This window comes from Plectropomus leopardus, chromosome 13 (assembly GCF_008729295.1).
Source record: "Plectropomus leopardus isolate mb chromosome 13, YSFRI_Pleo_2.0, whole genome shotgun sequence".
NCBI classification, from domain to species: domain Eukaryota; kingdom Metazoa; phylum Chordata; class Actinopteri; order Perciformes; family Serranidae; genus Plectropomus; species Plectropomus leopardus.
In genome coordinates, this window is record NC_056475.1 from 11,722,146 (window position 1) to 11,746,394 (window position 24,249).

A 24,249-nucleotide genomic window follows, 5' to 3' on the forward strand; every position below is an offset into this window, starting at 1 on the left:
CAAGCACTGAAACCTGCTGTTTTTATCTCCTCTCTTCCCCTCTTCTTCCTTAATGTCTCTTTTCTCTCCTCCTTTCCTCTTGCTGCTCAGCCTTTCTCTTTATTTTTCTTCACATATCTAATCTCTTCTCTGTCTCTTACTGTTTCCTTTTTTTTTCCCCTTTTCTTGACATTTCTTATCTTCAGCACCTCTGTCTATTTCTTGACTTCTACAGTGTTTCATCTCTTGATGTCTCTTCCTGTTTGTGTTTCTCTTTTCTCACCTATTGTGTGCATGTGTGCGTGTGTGCATGCGTGCGTGCGGGCGTGCGTGCATGTCCGTTGTTATATATTGAGATTGTTTTCCTTCTGTTTCTGTGCAGTTTGAATCATGTTCTTGACATTTTTTAAGTCTTTCTTTGGTGTTATTTTAAATTTTACTTCTCTTTTTATTCATCCTCTTTTTACATACTGTCTGTTTTCCCCTGATTTGCTTTTCTGATTAGTCTGTTAGTCCTCTCTTTTTCATGGTCTTGGCTGATTTGTCTCTTCTTGACATTTTTACATGCAGAGCTTCCTGTCTTGTTTTACTTGGCTTTGTTTGAAGCAGTTAAAAGACACTTTCATGTTGTGTTGATTTTTGCATCTCCTGTGGGAAAAAAAGAGGTATTGTCTTCTTGAATTACTGCATTTCTAGAAAGAATGGCGGTGGTGCTCATTTCTCATGAGCACCACCGCCACGTGTTGTAAGGATCTTATCAGGCTAATGCTTGCATTTGTTTTGTAAGTGAATGAAAAAAGAATTTACTATTTTTTCTTTTCTTTGCATAATGAACAGGACATGTATGTATGTGTGGTTGTGTAAGATTAATAACTATAATATGACAATGGTGAAACGAAGTAAACAAACAACTAAAGTAAAATTGATTCCATGTAGCAGTGGCAGTGATGGTAGTTTGTTCACATCTTCCTTTGACATGAATTATTTTTATTTGTTATTTGGTTTATTCAGTCTGCTTTGTGAAACACTGTTACTACGTCACCTAAAACATAACTTTGTTATTTCTGCATAGCTACTTTGTGTTACTTGTTGATCAACATATTTTATTCATGATACCAATATTTAATATGTGATAAGATGCATCGTCTGATAATACTGGCCACGCTTACATATTGGCCAGGCTTTCTAAACGATTCCAGCCTCATGTTTTTCTCATCAGTTTTGTCCCTCTTGGACTGCCATATGTGTTATAGGTGGGTGCGATATCCATCTCTTCCAGGGATCAGATCGACAGACCTCCCGAATCCGAATAGATGAATAGATGAATAGATCCGTCAGCTTCACTGCTAATCTCTGCTGCGATTTACTTTGAAAACTTTACTCAGCGGAAGATTGTGGGCAACAGTAAATGTCAGGTTTCTGTGTCAGTCCCTCAATCAAAGAGCAAGTGTTGTTCTCTTTTTTCTTTTTTTTTATACCTACTGACATTCAAGAATCATAAAGATAGAAATCCATCATAGAAAAGGCAGAGGGACCAATCTTCCCTCTCACGGTCGCCTCAATAGAAAATAATATGAAGCAGCCACAGCACCTGCTGGGCTTCGAGTAGGGGCTAGAACTGGAAAAAAATCCTTGCTGTCATGGTGATTGTTTTTGCTTAGATATATTGCTTCTGGCCCAAAATGAAACATTTCTTCTCTGGATAAATGGAAATATCGTCAGATGAGCTGTCATGGCGTGCTTGATGTTGATTGCTAATACTATGCATGCCTGGTTTGCAATGTGTTCAAATCACACACAATTTTTCGAGCACAAGGAGAAAGTATACATAAGATTTTCTTTATTTTATTTATTTAGTTTTTCCATGTTGACCTAAATCACATAGAGTTAAATATATTAAAAGCTGTTAAAGACCCAATGAGAACAATTGATAGTTTATAGATCAATAAAAGTGCCTTAACTTAACTGCCTTATTCTAAGTATGCTAAATTGATAAATACACCGTGAAATAGTGTCTATACTTCCTTAAAGCTGCGATTTCAATATTCACATACTGATTGGAGATGACTGCATGTAATGTATAAAGCCAGACTTTACCCTATTTAAAATGATCTTGGTCAAATCAGATTTGATTTTTTATATGAAAATTCAACTATGTGTTCCTTTTTTTTTCTATTTAGATTTTGAGAGTTTGAATGGGGATCGGCAGGATCTCCATTCAAGGAGGTTCAGGGTGACAGCAATGTTTACATAAAATAGTAAATAACCCAGATTAGCCCTCTGAGATAATGCATGCTAATCAGAAATATGCATACTTTTTTGCAGACACTAGATATCAAGCAGAGGCCAGAGACTGCATCATATTAAGTTGCTGTGAGCTGTAAATGTACTTCTTTTAAGCAGATGGCATAAGATAGTGTTACCTTGGAACACCTCTCTTACTCCAGGCAGCTGTGTCTGTCTCGGCTGGATCTGCAGCTGCCTGTACCGGAGAGCAGCAAAAGAAAGGGAAGAGCAGTCAGTCTGCAGGTACAGTTGGGGCTGAAATGTCCCCAGAAGCACACTGTACACTGAATTACAAATTTCTCACTGTGCTCACACTAAGAGAGACAGGCTACAAGTCATTTGCTTTTAAGAAAGCCTGTGAAATGAAGCAACAAAGTGACGACAGGCACTTATCGCTGCTGATGAGTATGACACACCACAAATCAGTGCGCCAACGACACGATGAAGTGTTAACCAATCATAAATTTTTGTGTCTAGCTATGGTATTCTGTTATTGAGCTTAGTTGACTGACGCTATAGCTTTATGTGCCTTGTGGTGCACACGTGGATGCAATAGGGCAGCGAAGTGGGATGTTAAAATGGGGCTCAGATATTGATCAAAAGCACTGGCATTTCTGTAAATGCAAACTGTAGATGACATTCAGTCAAGGTGCGGTTCAGCAAGTGGCAGACACACACAAGCCTGCTACGCTTAGCATTTCAGTAATGAGTGCTTGAGCAACACTTGGATATAATGTAGCTGGTAACACTGTTGCATTGTCGCTGCTATCGTGAACACAGCATCACATTTCAAACTTCAACTTTCAGGGGCCAGCCCTTTAAAGTGTTGATTGTATTGATGAACCTACAGAAATCGTTTTTTAGCTCCTTAAAGCTAAAAACTAACTAGCCCATATCAAACTAGTTAGTTTCCAACCTTTTCAGCAGGCAGCTGTTTTCAGCCTAAGTCTACAGTAAACCCTCTGTATACATTGTAAGAACAGCATTTGGTGTGTTGATGAAGTCTGAATTATGCCGTGAGGATGATGTAACTTAATTTGTGTGACATTTATGTGCACTTCTGCTTGGACTGCCATGTCTGCTCAAAGAGTTATTGTCTTACTCATACAGCACAAAATGTGACTAAATTATAAATTAATATCATATATAATATATATATATAAATATATATATATATATATATATATAATATATATATATATATATGTTTTTACTGTTTTGCTACAGATTTCTGCAATTGCAAGAAACCTCTTGGTTACAAAAGATTTTCACAGACAAAGGACAGCTTCATATTTCCCTTTCATATCTCATCTCTGGCATGTTATTGGGCTTAGACGTCTTCATAGCAGAGTTTCATTAAATCGGGGGCAGTGTGAGACCAGATGTATCCATCATGGTTAACTGTGTTCTGTGACAGAGACAATCCCACTCAGCAGGAGCGCTAAGCCACACATTATATATATATATTTATGTTTTTACTGTTTTGCTACAGATTTCTGCAATTGCAAGAAACCTCTTGGTTACAAAAGATTTTCACAGACAAAGGACAGCTTCATATTTCCCTTTCATATCTCATCTCTGGCATGTTATTGGGCTTAGACGTCTTCATAGCAGAGTTTCATTAAATCGGGGGCAGTGTGAGACCAGATGTATCCATCATGGTTAACTGTGTTCTGTGACAGAGACAATCCCACTCAGCAGGAGCGCTAAGCCACACTTTAGGAACACCTCCCGCCATGGAAACCTGTCACTGACACCAGATTGATTGTCCAATTACTCAGTCACTGTCCAGTGCCTGATGGGATCAATTAGACAGCTGTCTGGAAAACAATAGAAAAGGGAATATTTCATTTGGGAACACTGCATGTTAATGTGAGAGAAATATGAGTTGGAAGAAATGCAAAATACTCTCAAATGTTTGTGTTCAGTGAGTGGATCACAATTTTTTTTTTTTACAACTAATTAGTTCTGTATACTTGGGTGCCAATTTGTATCCCGTGATTTAAGATGATTTGTTATTTTTTTAATGGTGGTTATTGGAAAAATGAAAGTGTGGCTCAGTGTAGAGGCAGGTGATAAATGGGCATGAGTAATAAATGCAGTCATAGAGTGCGAAATGGAGCAATAAAGACGCATGAAACAACACTTGGAGAGGGGAAGAGGAGGAGAGAATATGTGAAAGACAGAGAGGTGTGGTGGATGCTGTAGGGGTGAAATTTAGGATTTTTATCAACCTTTGCCAGTGACTAAGGTCGACATCGACAGACAACTGGCTGGTCTGATGGTGATAGTTTTCGCAAATTAATAAATTTAAAATAAGCTAATTAGGACAAGTGTAAAGATAAGGGCATTTATTACCACATACATTTTCTGTGTGTTAAAATCTCAGTTCTCAGGACATCATCTATATTTGAAAAGTTGGAAAATGTCAATGTAGTGATTGTAGTAGTGTTGGCTGAAAGTGATCATGTCAGTTCCTGGCAAAGAAATAACACCTTAACCAGATTATCCAATTTGTGTTGCAGTCTGAGTAAGCAAAAGAGCTGGATTGGCAGCAGGACAGATGGAAATTTAAAGTCTGGCCAAATGGCTGTCATGATGATGAAAACAAACACCCTTCTTTTGATATTATAGTCCTCTGTTATATTATTTTCCTCCCTCATCAGGGGAATCATCATGTCAATCACAACGCTTATATTAATCCACTGCTTTTGTAAATGTACCTATAGTCATCTGTGCTGTTAAAACCCAGGGTAAAAATCACCCATGCGCCCTCACAAAATAGGAGTGTACCCGATTATGTCAGTTGAATCGGATTTGGATGTTAAATGTGAATATTCAGCTATTTGATCTTTTTTTATTTTTTGCATATAGAGTTTGAGTTTGAATGAGGTTCAGCAGGACATTCAGTGTGACAGTGACATTTATTTGATATAGTAATCAAGCTAAATATACAATGGATTGCAAATGCGCAAAAACTTTTTTTTTTCCAACACTAGAAATTTAACAAGAGCCAGAGACTGTATTGTTTTAAGTTGCTGTGAGCTGTGAATTGACCACTTCTAAGCAAAAGGTTAAAATAATGTCATCTCTGAGCCTGACCACAAAAGCCTCTCTTCCTCAAGGCAGCTGCCTCCATGTCTGCAGCTGACAGTTCTGAAGAACAGTGTGGAAGCAAGGAGTGCTCACTTTGTAACAAAATTGGGGATGGAAACATTTATTCCATCCATCCATCCATTTTCATTCGCTTGTCCACGGCTGGGTCTTGGGGGCAGCACACCAAGCAAAGCACTCCTCCTGGGGGATCCTGAGACAGTCCTAGGCAGGACGAGATCTATGATCCTTCCAGGGCATTCTGGGTCTGCCCCAGGGCCTTCTGCCAGTTGGACGTGCCAGGAACACCTCTAACCGGAGGCACCCAGGAGGCATCCTGATCATGCCTGAACCAACTCAGCTGGCCCTTTTCAACACAAAGAAGCAGCGGCTCTACTCCCAGCTCCCTCCGGGTGTCTGAGCTCCTCACCCTTTCTCAACTCATTTTGGCTGCGTGTATCTGCGATCTCATTCTTTTGGTAACTACCCAAAGCTCATGACCATAGGTGAGGGTTTCAACGTAGATGGACCAGTAAATTGAAAGACTCTGTCTCAGCTCCCTCTTCACCACGACATTCAGACGCTGTGCCGAACCCCCCTCTCATGTTCCATTCTACCCTCACCCATGAACAAGACCCCGAGATATTTGCAGTCCTAGGAACCTCAGTCAGCTGAGGGGTCTCCAAATAATGATTTGGTTCTTGTACTTTCAGGTGGCAGCCCTAAGAAATAGGGCTGCTCGTTGATCTACTGTTCCTGACAACCTAAGGTTAAGTGTCAGTTAAGCTCATTAGCTTGGTTGCTACCAATGCATATGTTCAGTCTACAGTTTATGCTAAATATGTATTTGTACCATTACCTCCTGTCTTATAACTATGTTTACTGTAGAACAGTCATATCAAATAAGTTGGTAGTGCTGCACAGCTAACAAGCTACAACAGCTTCCTCTGTTTTGGACTTTCCAACTCTCTGTTCCCTCAAAGGTCAGCACTGTCTAGACAGCTTGCTATTGATGTCAAAGTTTAACAAAGTCGAACTTGATGGAAAATATTTAAGTGGATTTACTTCACCCCCACAAGCAAATCCATCAATGAATTGATTTCCTTGCAAAACTTCCAGTCTGACAACTTTGAAACCTTAAAGTGGTCAGTGTTTGGTATTCAGAACATCAGTTTTCATTGGAGTATTAATTTAAGTGCCCCCCTACTACTGAAAAATCATTATGAGTTCATGGTGTCTGGTGTTGAGGCGTTTGCTATTGGATGTTAAGCAAAACAACCAAACGTATATCATCGGATTGACCACTAATTTGATTATTTAACATGCAATTTCTCATATATTTGTCATGTTGTGATATATTCCATATAAGAACCCATATATTTTGGTATTAATTTCAGCTATATTTCCCAGACCTACTCAAATCCTATACAGTAATATATATGTTTAAAAAAACTGACTAAACAGGATGGAGGACTCAGTAAAAAGCAAAACAGAGAGATGGAAGATAAAGCTCACATTTGAGGCTCATATTTGAGGAAGAAAACAATAGGAGAGGAATGCAGTGTAACAATGATGAGAAGTGAGACAGAGAGACAAATGCCCTGAAGACGAAGCCGCTACCAGTCCCAAAACCAGTTGTACCTGCTAACCTGCCCAGCTACAGTACATAGCGAGCTCCAGCTGCATTGGAGGTGGGGAGGTAGGAGGAGATGTGGAGGAGGAGTGGTGATGGTGAGGGGAGGTCAGCTCACTCTTCATTAGGCTGTAATTGAATTTCCGCAGCCCGTGCAGGGAGGATGTTCAGCCCTTGCTCTCCCTGCAGGCAAGTGTTGGCTCACTCCGGCTTCCCAACCTCCCCGATACTTTCAAGGTTAGCTCAGCTAATGGGCTGCTTTCTCCACGGATGTCTTTGTCTGCCATCTGTCATCTATATGTCTTAACATGTGGGCGCACAAGTACATTAACCACCATGTGAGGCTACTGAAATAGTGGAGCGAGGTGGGAGAGATGGTGCTGCAGTAGAGCACCTCTGGTGCTGATAACAGCTGACACACGTTGTGGCAGTGTCTCAACAAGGGACCTGCAGTGTCCCAGGTTTCAAGCTGACCACACAGACTTTGAAGGACATTCATCCTTATCTCCAAAAAAAGTATAAAGGTGGATATTCTTATAGAGTATCACAGCAGCAGACCATATCAGCAGAAACACACTTCTGCATCAGTTTGAATTAGATTTCATGGTTTGTTCGATTTTTTTCTAGATGTCATGTATGGATTACCAGGTTTTCCCACACATTCATAAGCAGATAGATTTTTAGAGCAGGACTGTTCATTAGGAGCACTGTTGAACAGGGTTCCCATGGTCATGGAAAACCATATGTGCATTATTGTCAGGGATGGTAAAAGTTAGCAAACCTGCTTTGCTACAAAGTTAGCCTAATTCTCTGGATTTAAGTTGTTGATCTTCAGGTACCAATGGGCACAGCATGATCTCTGCATTCTAGAATTAACACTTGTTGTACTCCATATATATATACTGTATACCATCATCAACCTGTCACATGCAATAGTACATTTCGAAAAGTGCTCAAGCAACTGCTCTCTGTCTTGTTCCATTTGTGTTTTTTGTTTTTGATTACTTTTTCTTGAAATTGCTTTTCTTTTGATCCTTTTTTTGTGCTGAAAGGACTATTTGATCAATCAATGGACAGAAAAGATTGCAAAATAGTGTTTGGTCCTGATTCTGGATGAATTGAGTAGTCACAAAAAAATATTGATGATGAGGTTTTGTGTGTCCCAGTCTATTTTTTTACACAAATTTCCTTTGGGATGTTTTTTCTTAAACTCTCCATCATTGTGTGCACAATGATGTATTTGTGAGAGATTTGTTTTAGTTTTTTGTTCATATGAAGTGCTGAAATTGAGTTTTTGTGCTCTTGCTATGGACACATATGTAGTCCTGGAAATTGTGGCCCCACTCATTCTGTAGGGTAGGGCTTTTTATTTTTCTGCTCACTGAGTGTTTTTGAAGCAGCAGAGAGACACAGTTAACACTGTTAAACTACATTTGGAAACATTTTTTCCCCCACACTCTGCAGCCGCGTTCGGGTAAAATGTTGCTTCTTTTTAATAAAGCTGTGTGTTCAGAGCCAGGGGGTAAAAGGCGAAGATTTCACATGAGAGGCAGCACGAAGCAGTGGAGCACGTTATCATGTTTAAGCAAGTGTTTATTTTTTTTCCTTCCTTTTTAATTGGAGTGTACTTTGGAGATGAGAGCTGTTCTCTGGGGAAGCTGACTTCATTAGCACCTGTAAGTGTCCAAACCTGTTAGCAGGAAGGGAGAGATTGAGAGAGAAAGGCATATTGGGAGAGTTATCTTAAAAGAATGCTTGTCAGAAAATGTTAGGATGTGATATCACAAACTGAGTCGAAAGTATCTACTGTTCCACTGCCTCTTCCGATACAAAACGTGTGTGCCTCATTGAATGTAGCGCTCTAAAGTCATTTTCTACCTGTTTTAACACATAGAGCAAACATGACTTCACAGAATGAGACATTCTCTTTGTTTTATCTTGTTTCCATAAAGCTGTTATTATTATTATTTCTACTTAATTGAGGTTTAAATTGAGAATTGGAGCTGCTCCCCGAGGAGCGTCATTAGCTTCTGTAATAGTGGAAGTAACTGGCAATCCGCCAGCTTAATGGGGGCAATCTTAGTGCCAAAACAATCATAAACACAAGTTACCCATTAAGCACAAAGCAAAAGGAAAGGGGAGGAAAAGGGGAGAAACAGAGGGAATTAGCAATGAGAAGAGAAATGGCCAATAAGAGACAGGGTGGTGTTTGAGCTAAAAACTGTTTTAATAGTCTTCCCTGAAGAGCAGAGATGCCATTTTTGGGCTGTTCAACAAGTTGCCAAAAGTAGCTCTAAAGGACAAACAAATAGAGGCGCACATAAAGACAGTCCTGTACGGTAGCTCAATGTACTTATTTTAAGTGGATGGAGACGAGTGTTTTATTATTCAGGATGCAGAGTGCTATGATAAATGATGTCCATGAAGAAGGATTCCAGTGCACACCAAGCTCCCTCGTCCTGTTCTTCCTCTCTGTTTTTTCCTGCCTCCTTCTTCTCCTCTTGTACAGTGGCCTTCTTTTCATTTACCTACATTGGTCCTCGATTATCCGTTATTGTTTGGGCTCATGCATCTTTTATAATAACATTTAAAGAATGGAAGGCATTGGAGTTAGGGTCAGAGGATTAGGGTTAGAGATTTGATAACATGAGCAGGTTTCGAGTGCAGAATTGATCAGAATTATAAACTAAGCATATTAACATTAAATATGCGGTTTCTCTTGGTATAAAATCATGACATACTTTCAGAGTAGGATCCCCTCCACAAGTAGGATCCCTCTAAAATAAATGTGTATTAACAAAGGAATGGCTAAATTAAGGGCGCTGAACTACAATACCTGCTCATCCCAAACCACTCAGAAGAGTTCTTCTTATTTTTTTTAAATAAGTTTACCTGGTAGGCAGAGATGCTATTTTTTGGCTGCTTAGCAAGTTGCAAAAACCTCTAAAGCTCTAAAAGATGGATAAATAGTGGCTAACAGATTATTTAAGTTAGCTGTCAAAATCAGGACAACATCTAATACCAAAGTCAGTTTGACGCAGAATACTGACAATAAATGACATAAATATTTTGATTATTTAAAGTTGTTAAGTAACCAAAGTCTGTCTTCCAAACAATTCATGCCAACGTCATCTTGACGTAGAAAAATGACATTTAATCGTAAGGTATGAAGAACCAAACCCGACGTCTGAAAAATGTCATAATGTTCGTCCACACATGGAATTCCAACGTTGTTGGACATTTTAAAAAATCTGTAAAAATTGAATGCCTTTCTGAGTAAATATTGTTGACCAGTGCCAGCTGAGTTACTAACTCAAAATCCAATTCCTCCTCTCACTCAGAAGAGAAGCAGCTAAAGGAAAACAATGTAAAATCTTAACCAAACATGTATTTATGAGTCAAAAAGTCCTTAAAACAAAAATGATTCAAAATAAATCTAATTCATGAAAGAATTCGTAACACCAAGTGTCTCATGACAGACGTCATTCAGTTTTTATGTCTGTTCCTTTTTTGGAATAAATAGAAGGACAGGAAGTGGGTAGTTGATACCTGTTAGAACCTTTCAGAACAGAGCACCTCTAACAGAGACTCCAATTATTGATGTACAGGTGAAGCGAAATATGATATATATGACATCTCATGTTTAACACCTGTATGAACATTTGAGTTGCTCAAAATTGGGTGCACTTGAACTTTGGGTCACTTAGTGTTCAGACAGGAGTGGAGGATTTTCAATACTGACACTCAATTCATGTAAAAGGCTGGAAATATGTCTTCTTTTCGACATGATTCACTGGCAACAATTTGACAGTTCGTCTTTTCATGGGGTCACAGGGATTTTAAAACTCAAAAAGGGGATCATGGGCCAGAAAAGCCGTTCCTCTTTTCCTCCGTACCCATCCTCAACAGAAGCTAGACGACAGCATGTGTGAGAAAACTTGAACTCGCAGGTCTGAGCTGGCAGGCTGTTGTTCTGACTCTGACAATGACTCTCTCAAGGACTTACAAACCCCACAGGGATATTTTTACAGCAGTCGACAGCAGCAGTACGAGAGCCGCTCGACAGGATGAGGTTTGGAGATTTAGAGTGAACACAACATCAGTGCTGGCGTGTTAACAGTGACTAACAGTGACTCTTTTCTCTGTTTCTGTTTCTGGTCTGTCTTTTTGAAATCAGTATGTCTAAACTTTCCTCTGCTGCACTATTTCATTTTATTCTCCTTTTTTTAGTGTTACCATTTATTATTTGCAAGGAAATAATAAATTCTAGATGCGCTTTACACCTGGCTTCAGTCTGGATTTTAGGTGAATGCTTGCATTACCTTTCTGTTATGCTAAACTTTAAATAGTTTTAGTGCCTTATACCACTAGGACACTTAGCTCGAAAGCAGTATCTTCCCTCTAAGTGCTCCAACTCTGGTGTGACTGAGTAATACAAAAGTTTTATGCTTTATCTAAATCACATTATTTTAAATATCCCACATTAACTGACAGTGGACACATTGTAGAGTGTAAATTTGAAGGTTTCTGTTAATATTTTTGCCCTTCTTGTATGATGAAAATGTGAATTTATTAATGTATATACTATATGACAAATCTTAAGAGTTAAATGTGTTAATCAAAAAGCCTTTTGACCTTACATCCTTATAGCAGCGTTTTAAAGCAAATTGGCTCCTCATGCATAGTTATTGATTACCTTTATAGACCAAACCACACTAAGAAAGGAGAGAGCACCGCAGAACACTGATTAAATTCAACAGCCTTTATCATCTTTCATATGGTAGCCTATTTGCACAAAAGACAAGTTAATCAGTGTTCCAGTCCTCATTCACAGTTGAAAAAAAAAGAAACTCCAGCACAGCTCTGCTATTCCAAATCTTTTATCTTAAAAGCTGTTTCAGTAAAAACCAGCCGGGAATAGACCCAAAATAATTAGACCTGATCCAAAATACGATCAAACCAAACAGCCTAAACAGAGACAGAGCACCAACACTGGTTATAATACAAAGTCATTTTTACACTTCTCACTCTGTTTCGTAGTCATAAATCATCACAGTTTCCCCCTGCAAATATGAAACACTTCATGATCAGATCTGATAGTAAGTCTGCTTGGGTACACTCAGATATGTGATACACTGACCTGAGACCAGCAGCCATTCCATTGGGACCCGAACCCACCTGATTGGACTAGGTATGATTTGAACCTGGGAAGAATTGATTATGAGTTACTTAGAACAAGGAGTAGAAACCTTAGGTCCTCAAATCAGAACCCAACCTCACTGTCCTTCTTAAATCAATTTTTTGAGATTAGGCAGAGAATGTGTGAGAAAACTGGCTGAAAAATGTATGTTCATAAAAAAAAAAATAAAAAAAAAAATAACCTTTACATTCAAATATGCAGCAGAAATGCAGCGGCCGTGATAGAGATGTCATTGCTGTGGTTGTGCTGTGAAGCATGTGTGCTTGTGCCGTAAATGTGCAACAGTGCTTCAAGGCAACGACATGAAATCAGCCGTTTTCTCCTTTTGCTTATCAAAATGCTGCCTCCCATCCTTTTACGGCATGGCGGCAAAGTGCACATCTGTAATACATCTGTTATCATTGCCTCAGTAGCTATTTAAACAGTGTGTATTTTTGTGTGATGGGGAGGTGGAGGGGGACAGTTTGTCCCCCCCCCAGACTGGCTTATATCATCACAGACTCTCCCTTAGCATCTTTTCTTTTCTTTTTTTAATGACGGTAGCAAAAAAGCAGCTTCAAATATTCCCAGCCTGGCATTCAGCTGAAAGGGAGGATGTGTGATGGAGTTCACAGGAGCAGCCGAAAATTTTGGAGAAATAAATTAGCAGCTTGGCTCTTTGGTGCTTCGCCAAGACTTCTGGGAAGTAATCCAGCACCTTGGAAAGACAAGATTTGGATGCCATATTGGATCCACTGTAATTTGAGGTTAATTGAATTGAAAATCCCCTCAGCCTCACCCAGAAAAATATTATTAAATAAATAGAATCTCGAGTAAGAAAGACTGTTTGTATAAAAGAAAATACAGCATACATTTGGATCTTTTGTGTTCCTCATTTCTCAACCAAGATAAACAGTCTGATAGTGGTAAATGCATATATTTCTCTTGTTGAACACTTGTTGAACACAGCTTGCCACACTGCAATGTGTCTTCTTTTCTACTTAGTTTTGGTGTTTGTGACTGAATTCTAATTAACAGCTCAGAGGAAGATTCAATGCATCCCTGCAGCAGAAACAGATGGAGGGCAGTGAATGTTCGGCTGCTTGGTAAATGGGGTCTACGGAGGTGACCCAGGCATCGATGATGTCTGAGCCCTCATCATGTCCTGGACTTCACATTCTAATAATGACTAATATGTTTGCAGACGTCAGCCTGTTCTCATTAGGGTGATTTATAGCCCCGCCAATTTTCCGTAAACCAGAGGACCCGTATTCCAATTTATTCAGGTCAAATTAACCATTCATAATTAGACGCGGTAACCTTTCCCGCACCCCTTCTCCTCAGCTGAATGCGCTGTACATGCAATGCAAATGTCCATTGTTTAATCTTACTGGCTGTCATTAGGAAGGTTATGTAAGAATCATTCCAGGCAGGGCAAAAGTGTAGCCTGAATCAATCTTCTACTGGTTAATAGCTACTGGGCTGATTTATTGTCGTATTATGAAGGTGAAGCCTTGCCCTTTCCTCTAAAGGTGGCACCGACCCTATGGCACCCCTGAGCCTCTGTTTCAGTGTCAAAACCAGCAGCACATATGTCGTCATTTTGTCATGACTTAATAGGGGATAATTAGACTTGAGTTTTACGTGTGACTTTCTCTATTTGACATGATGTGATTCAGTTTAAAAACATACGCTGTTAACCCTTTGAAACCTGGATCAGTTGTCTTGTGCAAGCGCCTTCGGTAAGCTGTTTGACCCTTTGAGTAAATTGGTTTGATTTCTTTCAAAAGCATTGGAAAACAAGACAAGGACCAACTCCATAAGAAATGTCCCACAAAGTGCCAGAAATTTTTTTACAAATTTTTGTCGTAATTTTTGGGCTGTATCTTGTTTGGTTATTTGTTGCTTTCTCCCTGTTTTTTTTTAAAGAAAAAAAAACAGTTTGCTCAGGTTTCAAAGGGTTAAGGAGCCTTGTAGGCGCATGTATGATCAGAGTAAACAAAAGAAGAGAGAAAAACCTCCTTTTCAAACCTATAAATATAATAAAGTAACGCAATATGTACGGACCTTAATCACACCGCACCTAACATGTTATTACTGACAGCCCTATTTACAGTATAATGATAATTATAATTTAAATATATACTTTTTCCACCTAAAATCCAGGGTCTATGAATTAAAGGACTGCAATTTAAACAATGTTCATCTGATGAATGTAAACACCCTAAGCCGAAAGTCAGAACTTTTACCATCTTTGTCATTGTTTACTTAAATATGTCAGCTTTCATATACTTTATGAGTGCACTGTAATGTCATTCACTTGCCTTTAAAGCACAGCTTCTGGCAGTAACTTATACACATGTAACAGGTGCGTTTGAGCCAGACCACTTCGGGCAGGCTGCATCCCAAATGGAGCTTTCAGGATTAACCAGCAGAGCCCCGTGACAGTTTGATAGACAGCACTTCTCACTGTGATCTTGATTACTGCCCTGTTCTAATTTTGTTTGCTGTGCTTTAATAATGTCTAGTCACATCTGGTCTTGCCCAAACACTCCTGCTTGGATTGTCTTGTCTGGGGAAGTAATGGCGGGTTTTGACGCTGTTTGACTTGAGGAGATGGGCTGTCATTTACTTCTGCTGATTAAAAAATAAATCGCAGGAGAAAGAAAATAAGGATGGAGGGATAGAGTGGGAGAGACAGATCTGAGGACCTGCTGGCTTCAGGTTTGTTGGTTTTGGCTGGACTTCAGTGTCTCAGCTGTCCATCCGAATCACGACTGCTTCCCCGAGAGGCAGCTGCTGCCAAGCAGCATCAAAACAGAAGGACGAACTGAGTGACGGAAGGACGATGAAGAGAACGAACAAAGGAGGGAAAAAAAGAAAAGCAAGAATTAAGCAGGAAGGCAAGAACAGAGTCCAGAGATAAAGACATTCTGTCTGTCATTTTTACAGCTTCAGTTTATCCGGTGAATGTTTGAAAGGACAGCTGCCTTTCCTCCATCCTCTCCTCTGATATTCAGAATCCAATTAGTGGTTGTGTTGGAGGGGGGTTCCTCGGTGACAGTGGCCCATTTGTTAGACCTGCTATCAATGAGGAACACAGAGGTAATATTTTATTAATGTCTGGCCTGTATTCTGCAAATAATGGCTCTTTTTGTCAGCCAACAGACACTTTTCTTGAAGTAAAGTTAAGAGACAGATGTAGAAAAAAATCTTTTTGGATCAGAATAGAGTTATAGGATGATGGCTTCCATTGCATTTTACAATAAAGAACCCCAGCAATGAGTCCTAAAACCTGGAAATCCATTAGCATTTCAGCACCTCTGGTTCACTTGCTCACTCAAAGTTAACAGAACAGGCTTTTTGAATGTGTTTTTGATTAGAAGTCTTACATAAGGTCTGTGGATAACACTAGCTGAAGAGACGTTACTGTGTGCGTGTGTGTGTGCGCAAACTGGTATATTGGTCCAGAAGAACATTTTTTGTGCATGCAGTAGTTTGGCAGAGGTCAATGCATGACATCATGTGCAGACCATCACACAAGCATTTAAAAACACTGACTGATGATTTATCACACAGGATTGGAAAATGCTACCACTGCTAGACTATTTGACACGGTGGGCAATTATTAAGTTGGTAACCCCAGTGAATTAAAGACTAAGGTTGACATTTTATTATGTTTGTATTATTATGAACAAGCTAGTGGAAAGCGTAAACCCAGCACTGTCAGGGGCTGGGAATCGCTTGAAACTGTTCAGTACCAGTGCTGAGGCATTATCTGAGTTTTGGCACTCAAACATTTTTTGATACATTACTTTGAGATTTGTAAACATATTTCTGAAAACTCCTGTTTGACATTTAACAAAATAAACCAATCTTGTCCAATGCTAAATAAGGTAGAAGTAAAAGTATGTTTTGGCTTCTAACGCAGTAAAAAAAGTGCCTTAAATGTGGTGTGGTGGGATCAAATAATATGACCAGACTAGGGTTGAGTACGGTTCACATTTTAACTGATACTGGTGCTGGTGTTGGTGCCTCAAATTCAGTACCATTACCCACTGGTACCTTTTTTGGCACTTTACTCTTTTTTATAACAAAAATGTGATCTTTGAGCAAGCTGCAGTTAGCATGTGATTCTGCTGCTCTGCTCTTTTCTAATCACACACAGAGATCCATGTCTGTCTGCCTGCTTGGTGTGTCTGCTCTTCTCTCTCCGTCTTTATTAAGACACAACTGACAGATATGTGGAGTGCATAATGTCAAAACCCACAATCACAAACAGCAGTGACACTAGGCTATTTCAAAAATTAAACAGAAAAGACATTATACCAAACAGACCTAAACTATTGATGCCGCAGTGACAGAGCTTGTCACTTTGCAGCGCTTCAGCTGACTTTGTGAACCCGGTGGCTCTGCTGAGCTCTTTTGTCTCCGCCGTAGAGGGCCCTGAAGTCGTGAAATCGGCGGTGTCTCTGCCTCCTTGCATTGTCAGCCATGTACACTCTCAGGTATAAACATTTTGCTCAGTCTGATTTAACATGAGGGTGGCACGGTGGTGTAGTGGTAAGCACTGACGCATCACAGCATAGGGTTCCTGGTTCGAACCGGGGTTGGGGCAAGGTTCAGATCTTGGGCGGGGGGGCCTTTCTGTGTGGCATTCGCATGTTCTCCCTGTGTCGGCGTGGGCTTTCTCCAGGTTCTCTGGCTTCCTCCCATACACCAAATACATGCAGGTCAGGTTAATTGGTGACTCTATGAATTACCCATAGGTGTGAATGAGAGTGTGAATGGTTGTCTGTCTGTATGTGTCCTGTGATAGTCTGGTGACCTGTCCAGGGTGTACAGGTTGCCAGATGACATCTGGGATAGGCTCCAACCCCCCCCCGCGACCCTTATGAGGACAAGCGGTTACGGACAATCAATGATTTAACATGGATTTGTATTGGTAGTACTGGTGTAATTCAGTTGGTTAAAATGACAGCGTGTGCTACCCAACTGCAGACCTGACGTTTGATGCTAGCCTCGATGCTAGCCTTAATACCGACCTTTGGTTGGTATTATCGATATTCAGCACCCATCCCTAAACAGCTCTGTAGCCAGAGGGCAATGAAGGATATGTCCTGATACACTGTTGTCCAGAAAGAGCCGCAATGCTGTGCTGTTGATGAGCTGAAGGAAATACTCTTTTGGTGTTAGTAGCAAATAAGAAACGTGTCTCTCAATGCAACTTCATGACTCTTTTATGTCCTTTTTTAATAGTTTTGGAGCAACACTGGCTGTTGTCCCTTTAGTGGTATTGTTGATGTTACAAATATAAATTGATGCTGGCCTTACCCTTTAATTTGTGGGGTAATGATGTAGAAAATGGATATTGTAAAAACAAATACTGGTGCATTAACGGTTACATTTGGACTCATTTGTGTTTGCACGTGTGCTGTGCTGGAGTGTGGAGATAAGCTGTAGACAACAGCTTTGGTCAAAATTAAATAGTTTGTGTTCTAGGAGATGGAGCTAAAAAACCCTCAAAAAACAGCTGAGTAACATCTCTGAGGTGGAGACGAGCTTTTAAGCATCATATTTTGGGTGGCTTATTTTGTTTACATGCATCTGTTGTGTGTATTTGAGGTAGACAGCAAGGTATTTGGAAGCCTTCTTGGCCAGTTGGTTTGTGCCATATGGTATTTTATCAAGACTTCATCAAATCAAGATGGCATTAAATGCAAATGAGGTTCAGCAACATGTTGAGGACTCAGAGACTCATGATGGATGTTATTAGTTAGATGCCTTAACAAGTGTCTGAGATAGAGAGAGGAAGTGATAGATAATAAGATTGATAAACGTTTTTCTGACCTTTTTCCAAACCATAATATTTCATATTGGCTCTTTGAATCATGCCCTTATCTCAGCGATGATTTACTCCTAAGAAGTTTAAAGTACCACTTTACGTGAGGGATATAAAAACAGCTCGGCCAGGGTTGATGATCTGTTTCATGGTGCTTCTCTGCAATGGTTGCCAGTGTCTCAGCTTAAGAAACAGTGACAGTAGACAGACAGTGGATGAAACATGGCCTTGAGCCTGGCTTCATTTTTATTTATTTTTTATTTTTTCATTGACCTGTCAGAACTGACTTGACATTTGAGCAGAAAGATTTACAGGCTCCATTTAGGGCAAGATTGATTTCTGTCTAGGGCAGCTTTGAGGAAAGATTGGGGAAAAATGTGTGTGTGTAGCCCCTTCTTTGATTGATGAGTTTTTTTCATTCAGTGTTTTTTTTTATTTATTTATTTTTTTTGACTTTTCTTTCTGTATTTTTCTTTTACCTTCAAGTATATTTGTGGGTGTAGCAGAAGTTGGCCATTTTGTTGATACTTCTTGTGCCTTTTCAGCTTGAGAAAGACTTGAAATAGGCTTGGGTCCAAACTGACTCTCAGGTGTTGCACCAATGACTTTCTGCAAGACTTTCAAAATAACCTATTTAAAAGTCTTGTGTGATCTATGTAATGATAATAAACTGATTATTGGGGCATACCTGTAATGTTGTGACAGAGCATTAGGGATTGCTTTTGGTGAAATATTCATGAACATCACTACAATTTGAGGAAAAAAAACAAATTATTTTGCCAAAAGGCTTTAGGACCACACGTTAGGAGGGACTGATTTAATTTCATTCCTCACAGTTGGATTAATTCTCTTTAGGGTAACATTCTGTCTAATGACTACAGTGAAGATATAAAAAAAGTCTGTGAGTGCAGAAAAGTAAGTGAGATTTTTCCCCCCCAGTATGGGTGAGAGTGTGATGTCAGCCTACAGGGAAACATTTCAGTCTGGAACATGTGGCATAGGCAGATGTCTTGTTTGATGGTGACTGCAAATGGTTTAGTTTTCGTTTGATCTTTTTTCTAAGAGAGTGCGGTAGTGAGGTTTTGCCATTTTTGGACATCTTTCTGAAGCCGTGCTCTCCCTCATGTCAGTGCAGGGTTTGAACCTTTTGTACTTTTTTGGTCACATCAATACTATTTTCTGTTATTCTGATGCATTCGTTTTTCTGATTACTTCTGTGGTTTCCTCCATCTCTGCAGAGCACCTAAAGGTTGCACTAGAGGAGTACATGACGCGGTTGCCAAAGGTTCGCATCCTGAGGACCAAGAAGCGGGAAGGGCTGATCAGGACTCGCCTGCTTGGAGCTGCTGCGGCTAAAGGAGAAGTCATCACCTTCCTTGACTCCCACTGTGAGGCCAACGTCAACTGGCTGCCTCCACTGCTGGGTAAGGCACACAAACACACAAAACTCATCAGTGTTACCTGCCCACTTCCCTGTAACATCAATCCTTGTTGGAACCTCAATCCTCAAGTCATAACCACAGTGAAACCTTTAAATATGTGAGGAGCATCCAAAGGCCCTGATTACGCAGAATGTTTTTAGGAGATAGTGTGACAGTCTGCTGCCAATCATCGTAAAATGTAAGAAAGCAGTTTTGGCTTCAACTTGTTCAATATGTCTGGCAGCTTGCCTTTTTGTGCAGCGATGAAAGTGAGCTCACATTAGCTCAACACAAACCATGTACACTACCACTTGTATTATCAACACAACAGAATGCCCCCCTTTTAATATATCTGATTGGACATTGGAAAAAAAAAACAAGCGGCAACCTTTGAGGCTGAAAAATGAAGCAAATGCAGAAGTGCTAATAACTTAGCTACCTAAACTTAAAAACAAAGTTCACTTCACTCTCATTGAAAACCATTCCAAAAAGATGACTCAAGCTGCCAAAATGTGCTCTGTCTTATTGAGACCATATTTACATCATTTTGCTACGAAGTCTAAAACCAACAAGGACCGATGTACAAGAAAACAGGTATTACATACGTCAATAGTCTTGAATGCATTACAGGGTGAAGGACAGTGTGTTCAGGTTGTTAACAAAAAAACAAAAGATGTACCATTCTGCTACATCAAATTTTTGATATTTACATGTTTTGTAGACAATGACAGAATATGACATGAAAATAATCACTTTGATAACCCATAGCTGCACATATTTGGAGGGGGTGGGAGTAACAAAACGCTGTTGGCAGGCATCCCTCATGCCAAGCAGCACTCACTGACATATTAAATGGGTATCTCCCTGATACCCATTTAATATATGTCTCACCGTCACTCACTGGAGTCAATTAGACCAAATGTATGTAACACTGTGTAGCCTTGGTGGAACAGAGCATAGACAAGATGTGGGCACCCGCTACAGCTGACTGAATGTTTTATTTGCTTGGTTAATAGGGGTATCAACCAAGCATTAATACATTCAGTGGCTCTCAGCCTCAGGGTCAGGGCCTGAAAATAAATCTAAAGGCTTCTGAAGCAAGTTTATAGAAAGGATATGATAGAAAAAGAACATATTTCTGCTACTTAGATAGTTTTTTCTAACTTTTTTTCAGAACTTGATTTTTCTGTTCTTGTGAAATACTTGAGACACTTACCTCTCCAGAGCTAAAAACTGTTAAAATTGAAACAGTCTGAGAAGGAAACACCACTGTTTGGTTAAACTGCTTCCAGCTCCTGGAAGCTCATGACGAGATTTTCCTCAGTTGTGGAAGTTTTTAGGCCAAAAAGCTTTGGAACAACCCTTTACACAACATATTGTCATTAACTGTCCACCTGCCTGCCTTCTTCTGTGTCTCTCAGACCGGATCGCGCAGAATAGGAAGACTATTGTGTGTCCGATGATTGACGTGATTGACCACGACAACTTTGGTTATGAGACGCAGGCTGGGGACGCGATGCGAGGGGCATTTGACTGGGAAATGTACTACAAACGGATACCCATCCCTCCAGAGCTGCAGAAGGATGACCCCAGTGAACCCTTTGAGTAAGTGCAGTTATTTTTGATATTTTCTAGATCATTTAATTTGAAATCTGTGACAGAAATGGTTCCAGTGTGACTGAAACCTTCACACGAACACGTTAGAGCCACACTCATCACTGGGGGTTTTTCCGAGTGTACATGCTTTGTCAGCACTGTTTCCACATCCATACACACATCATCTCTTACTCTTACGTGCTGTCCAGGATAGTCAATGACAGGAGTGCAGTTTGGGGCTCAGTAGTCTCCATAGAATTAACAGGACAGTCAGAAAATGAATTTTTAATTGCTCCTTAATGGCCTCCTGTCCTCACCAACCTGGCAATGAAAAAGTGACCTTAAATTATTTGTGGGGATGAAAGAATTTCCCAAATCTCTTTACTTTACTTTATTGTTGACATATTTATATTGTTTCAATCGCTGTGATAGAAAATTATTAGCAGCATTTAGGGTGCAAATTCAAATTTGATTATAGTGCTGAGACAATTTCCAGATATACAAAAAATTACTCATCAAGCAAAATGCCAAACACTGCCGGTTCCTGTCTCTCCAGTGTGAAGATTTGCTGCTTTTCTCTCTTCTATATCATGGATAATTAACTGTTGTTTGGACAGAGTAATTTTGTAACTGTGTTACTTTGGTATATGAGGGATTGTGATATGAACTTTGTAGACTAAACAATGAATCCGGTGGTTGAAAAAAGTAGTTAGCCTACATAATATTACTCCAGTTCAAACAGGACTGATAGCTTTCGACCAGTGTCCTTCCTCAACAAGCAGCTGCCTGTGCTGCTGGCAGGTAACCTTTAAGTAATGGAAGTCAGAATAAATAAACTATACCCAGAGACACATTTTGTTATTTGTAAGGCCAAATAACTCTGCGTGTGATGCCAGACACTCCATTTGTGAGCCCTGAGGGATTAGTTAGACAACATTTCTCCATGTCTGGATGCCAAAGACTATTTGTGTGTCCGGGGAAATACAGTAGGTATCATCAGGCAGGGTGGCTGTGGTGCAGGAAGATAAGAGACTAAAGAAGAAGAAATGAGCTGCAGAACAGTCAGAATCAATCCTCATTTCATGAATTAGTCTGCTCTTCTTGCCCAATGAAATGACCTTCATCAGTGCAAATCCAATTTGAGTCGCAAAGATTTTCATTTTCATTCTGATTGACATTGCTGCAGTGGAGAATGAGGCACAGTGGGACGGCAAAATCCATCTTGGAGGTGTATATGTGTGTGTGGGAGTATGATTTTATCCCGTTCTCATGCTTCTGTCACTGTCTTTTTTGTCAATGCCATCACCTTGCTCTCCCTCCCTTTTCTTTCCTCCTGTCTCTCTCTCAGCCCTTCTTCAGGATTCAGTGTTTCATTTAGCAATAAGCTTATGCCTTGATGCTCTCTCTCCTCAAGGTCAATTGACTGAAATTGAGAATATCAACGTGGAAATTTCTAATCAAATCTAAATTGTCAGTTGGAATATTTGTGGAGTTATTTTATTTTTTTCTTCAGTAGACTAAGGCTTGCCAAGGAAAAGTGACAAAGGGAGACAAGCAGGGATTTTGATCAGTAGGAGACACTAAGAACCTGCTCCTGGCAAACACATGCAGACCTACAACAAGTTTGGCAAATTTAAAAAGTCTAAAATTGGCAAAATTATGATTGAAATCAGAAACTGTTTATCAAAGAATAAGTGAAGTACAAAGCTAACCAGACATCAGATCCCAAACAAATTGCAGTGATTACAGAATTTTTTATTCATTTATTTTTATATATAATCATATATCATTATTCCATTATATTTTTTTTAAGCAAGCAAAACTGCACAGTTTGTCAGTATTAAGTATTTAAGAAATATCTGATCAAAGAATAATTAAGACTAAGAATCTGACCAGACACACATTCCAGTCAGCAATCAGGAAATATTGAGGTTTGATACACAGCTCAGCATTTTACATTTATGGTATTGTATTTTTCTAGTCGTTTTTGGAACTTTTGAGGTCACTTCAGTCAGTGGTGGTCAGTTTTAATTCAGTGGAGCTGCTCTCTCTCACATCCATCAAGATTCATTCCCTGCACCAGAATTTTGTCATTATTGCCACCCATCAAATATTTTTTTGATTATTGACCAAACTGGGGACATTACCACTCCTGGACCCATGTCGAGAAGTGTAAAAAGATGAAAAAATGTTTTAAAATGTCTTCCATCAAAGCACTCTTGCCCCAAAAAGTCCCTGAACATCAAGACCAACAAAGTACAGACAGGTGTCAAATTAAAGGAAAAACCTGGATAAATGACTGAAGAAACATAATAAATTCAGATTCTTCCACACAGGTGGACTGCATGAAACAATTTAGCATTTAACACACAATCATGGTCTGTGGCATATAAAAATACAGAGCAGACCTGTTAATCTGATTTTGTATCAAGATGACAAGGTAAAAAAATCTAAGTGACTTTGAAAGAGGGTTCATTGTTGGGGCACTGATGGCAGGATCTTCAGTCACTGAGACTGCTCAACTGACTGCTGCCTCACTAGAGACAGTGATCTGTGTTTAGATCAGTGGGAAAGACATGAATAAACAGGGTCGAAATTGTGGTATAGTTGATGACCATGATGCTCGAATATTAGTGCATGTAGGGAAGATCAGAAGAGCAACTCCTCCTCAGGTGACTGAGAATGTCAATGCTTGATGTGATCAGACTGTTAGCAAGAACAGTCTGTCGACAATCACATACAGAGGAGAGTTTAAGTACAGCAGCAGCGCTTAAAGGGGATCATCACCTAAATTAAGACTTCCAAAGTGTTATTTCCATGGCCTAAGACAACGCAATCAATATTTGTGTAGATGAGCTCTCTCTCAAAGACAAATCAGAAAAGTAAGTCTCAAACTCACAGAATGTGGTTTTTTTTTTTTTTGTTTTTTTTTTTTTTAAATTCAGATGAGCTTTATACTATTATTTTCTCAAAGGTGAAACACATTTGAATTTTAGCACTCTGGTTTTTGGATTTTGGAGAGACTTGTTTGTACTAATATTTTTGGGCTGTCGTAGACCAAAGGAATAATATGTATGAACCGCACAGTCCCAAAGTCAGCTGTGTAGTCCTTATAGAATGACATCTTTGATGTCATTCATGCTGCAACTGCTTTAAAGATTTTCAGGTGAATTTCTTATAAATCACCACTTGTAAAATTGCGTTCAGTTTATATATACAT

The 24,249-nt window shown here is 39.6% G+C and overlaps 1 protein-coding gene across 1 annotated transcript in view; it reads left to right on the plus strand.

Annotated features, from left to right (window-relative positions):
* Positions 1-24,249, plus strand: part of LOC121952312 (polypeptide N-acetylgalactosaminyltransferase 10-like) — a 102,219-nt gene that overhangs the window by 47,680 nt on the left and 30,290 nt on the right. The window contains exons 5-6 of the mRNA XM_042498896.1: positions 19,251-19,436; positions 20,855-21,038. Coding sequence (XP_042354830.1) covers positions 19,251-19,436; positions 20,855-21,038 — 370 coding nt within the window. The remainder of the gene's footprint in view (positions 1-19,250; positions 19,437-20,854; positions 21,039-24,249) is intronic.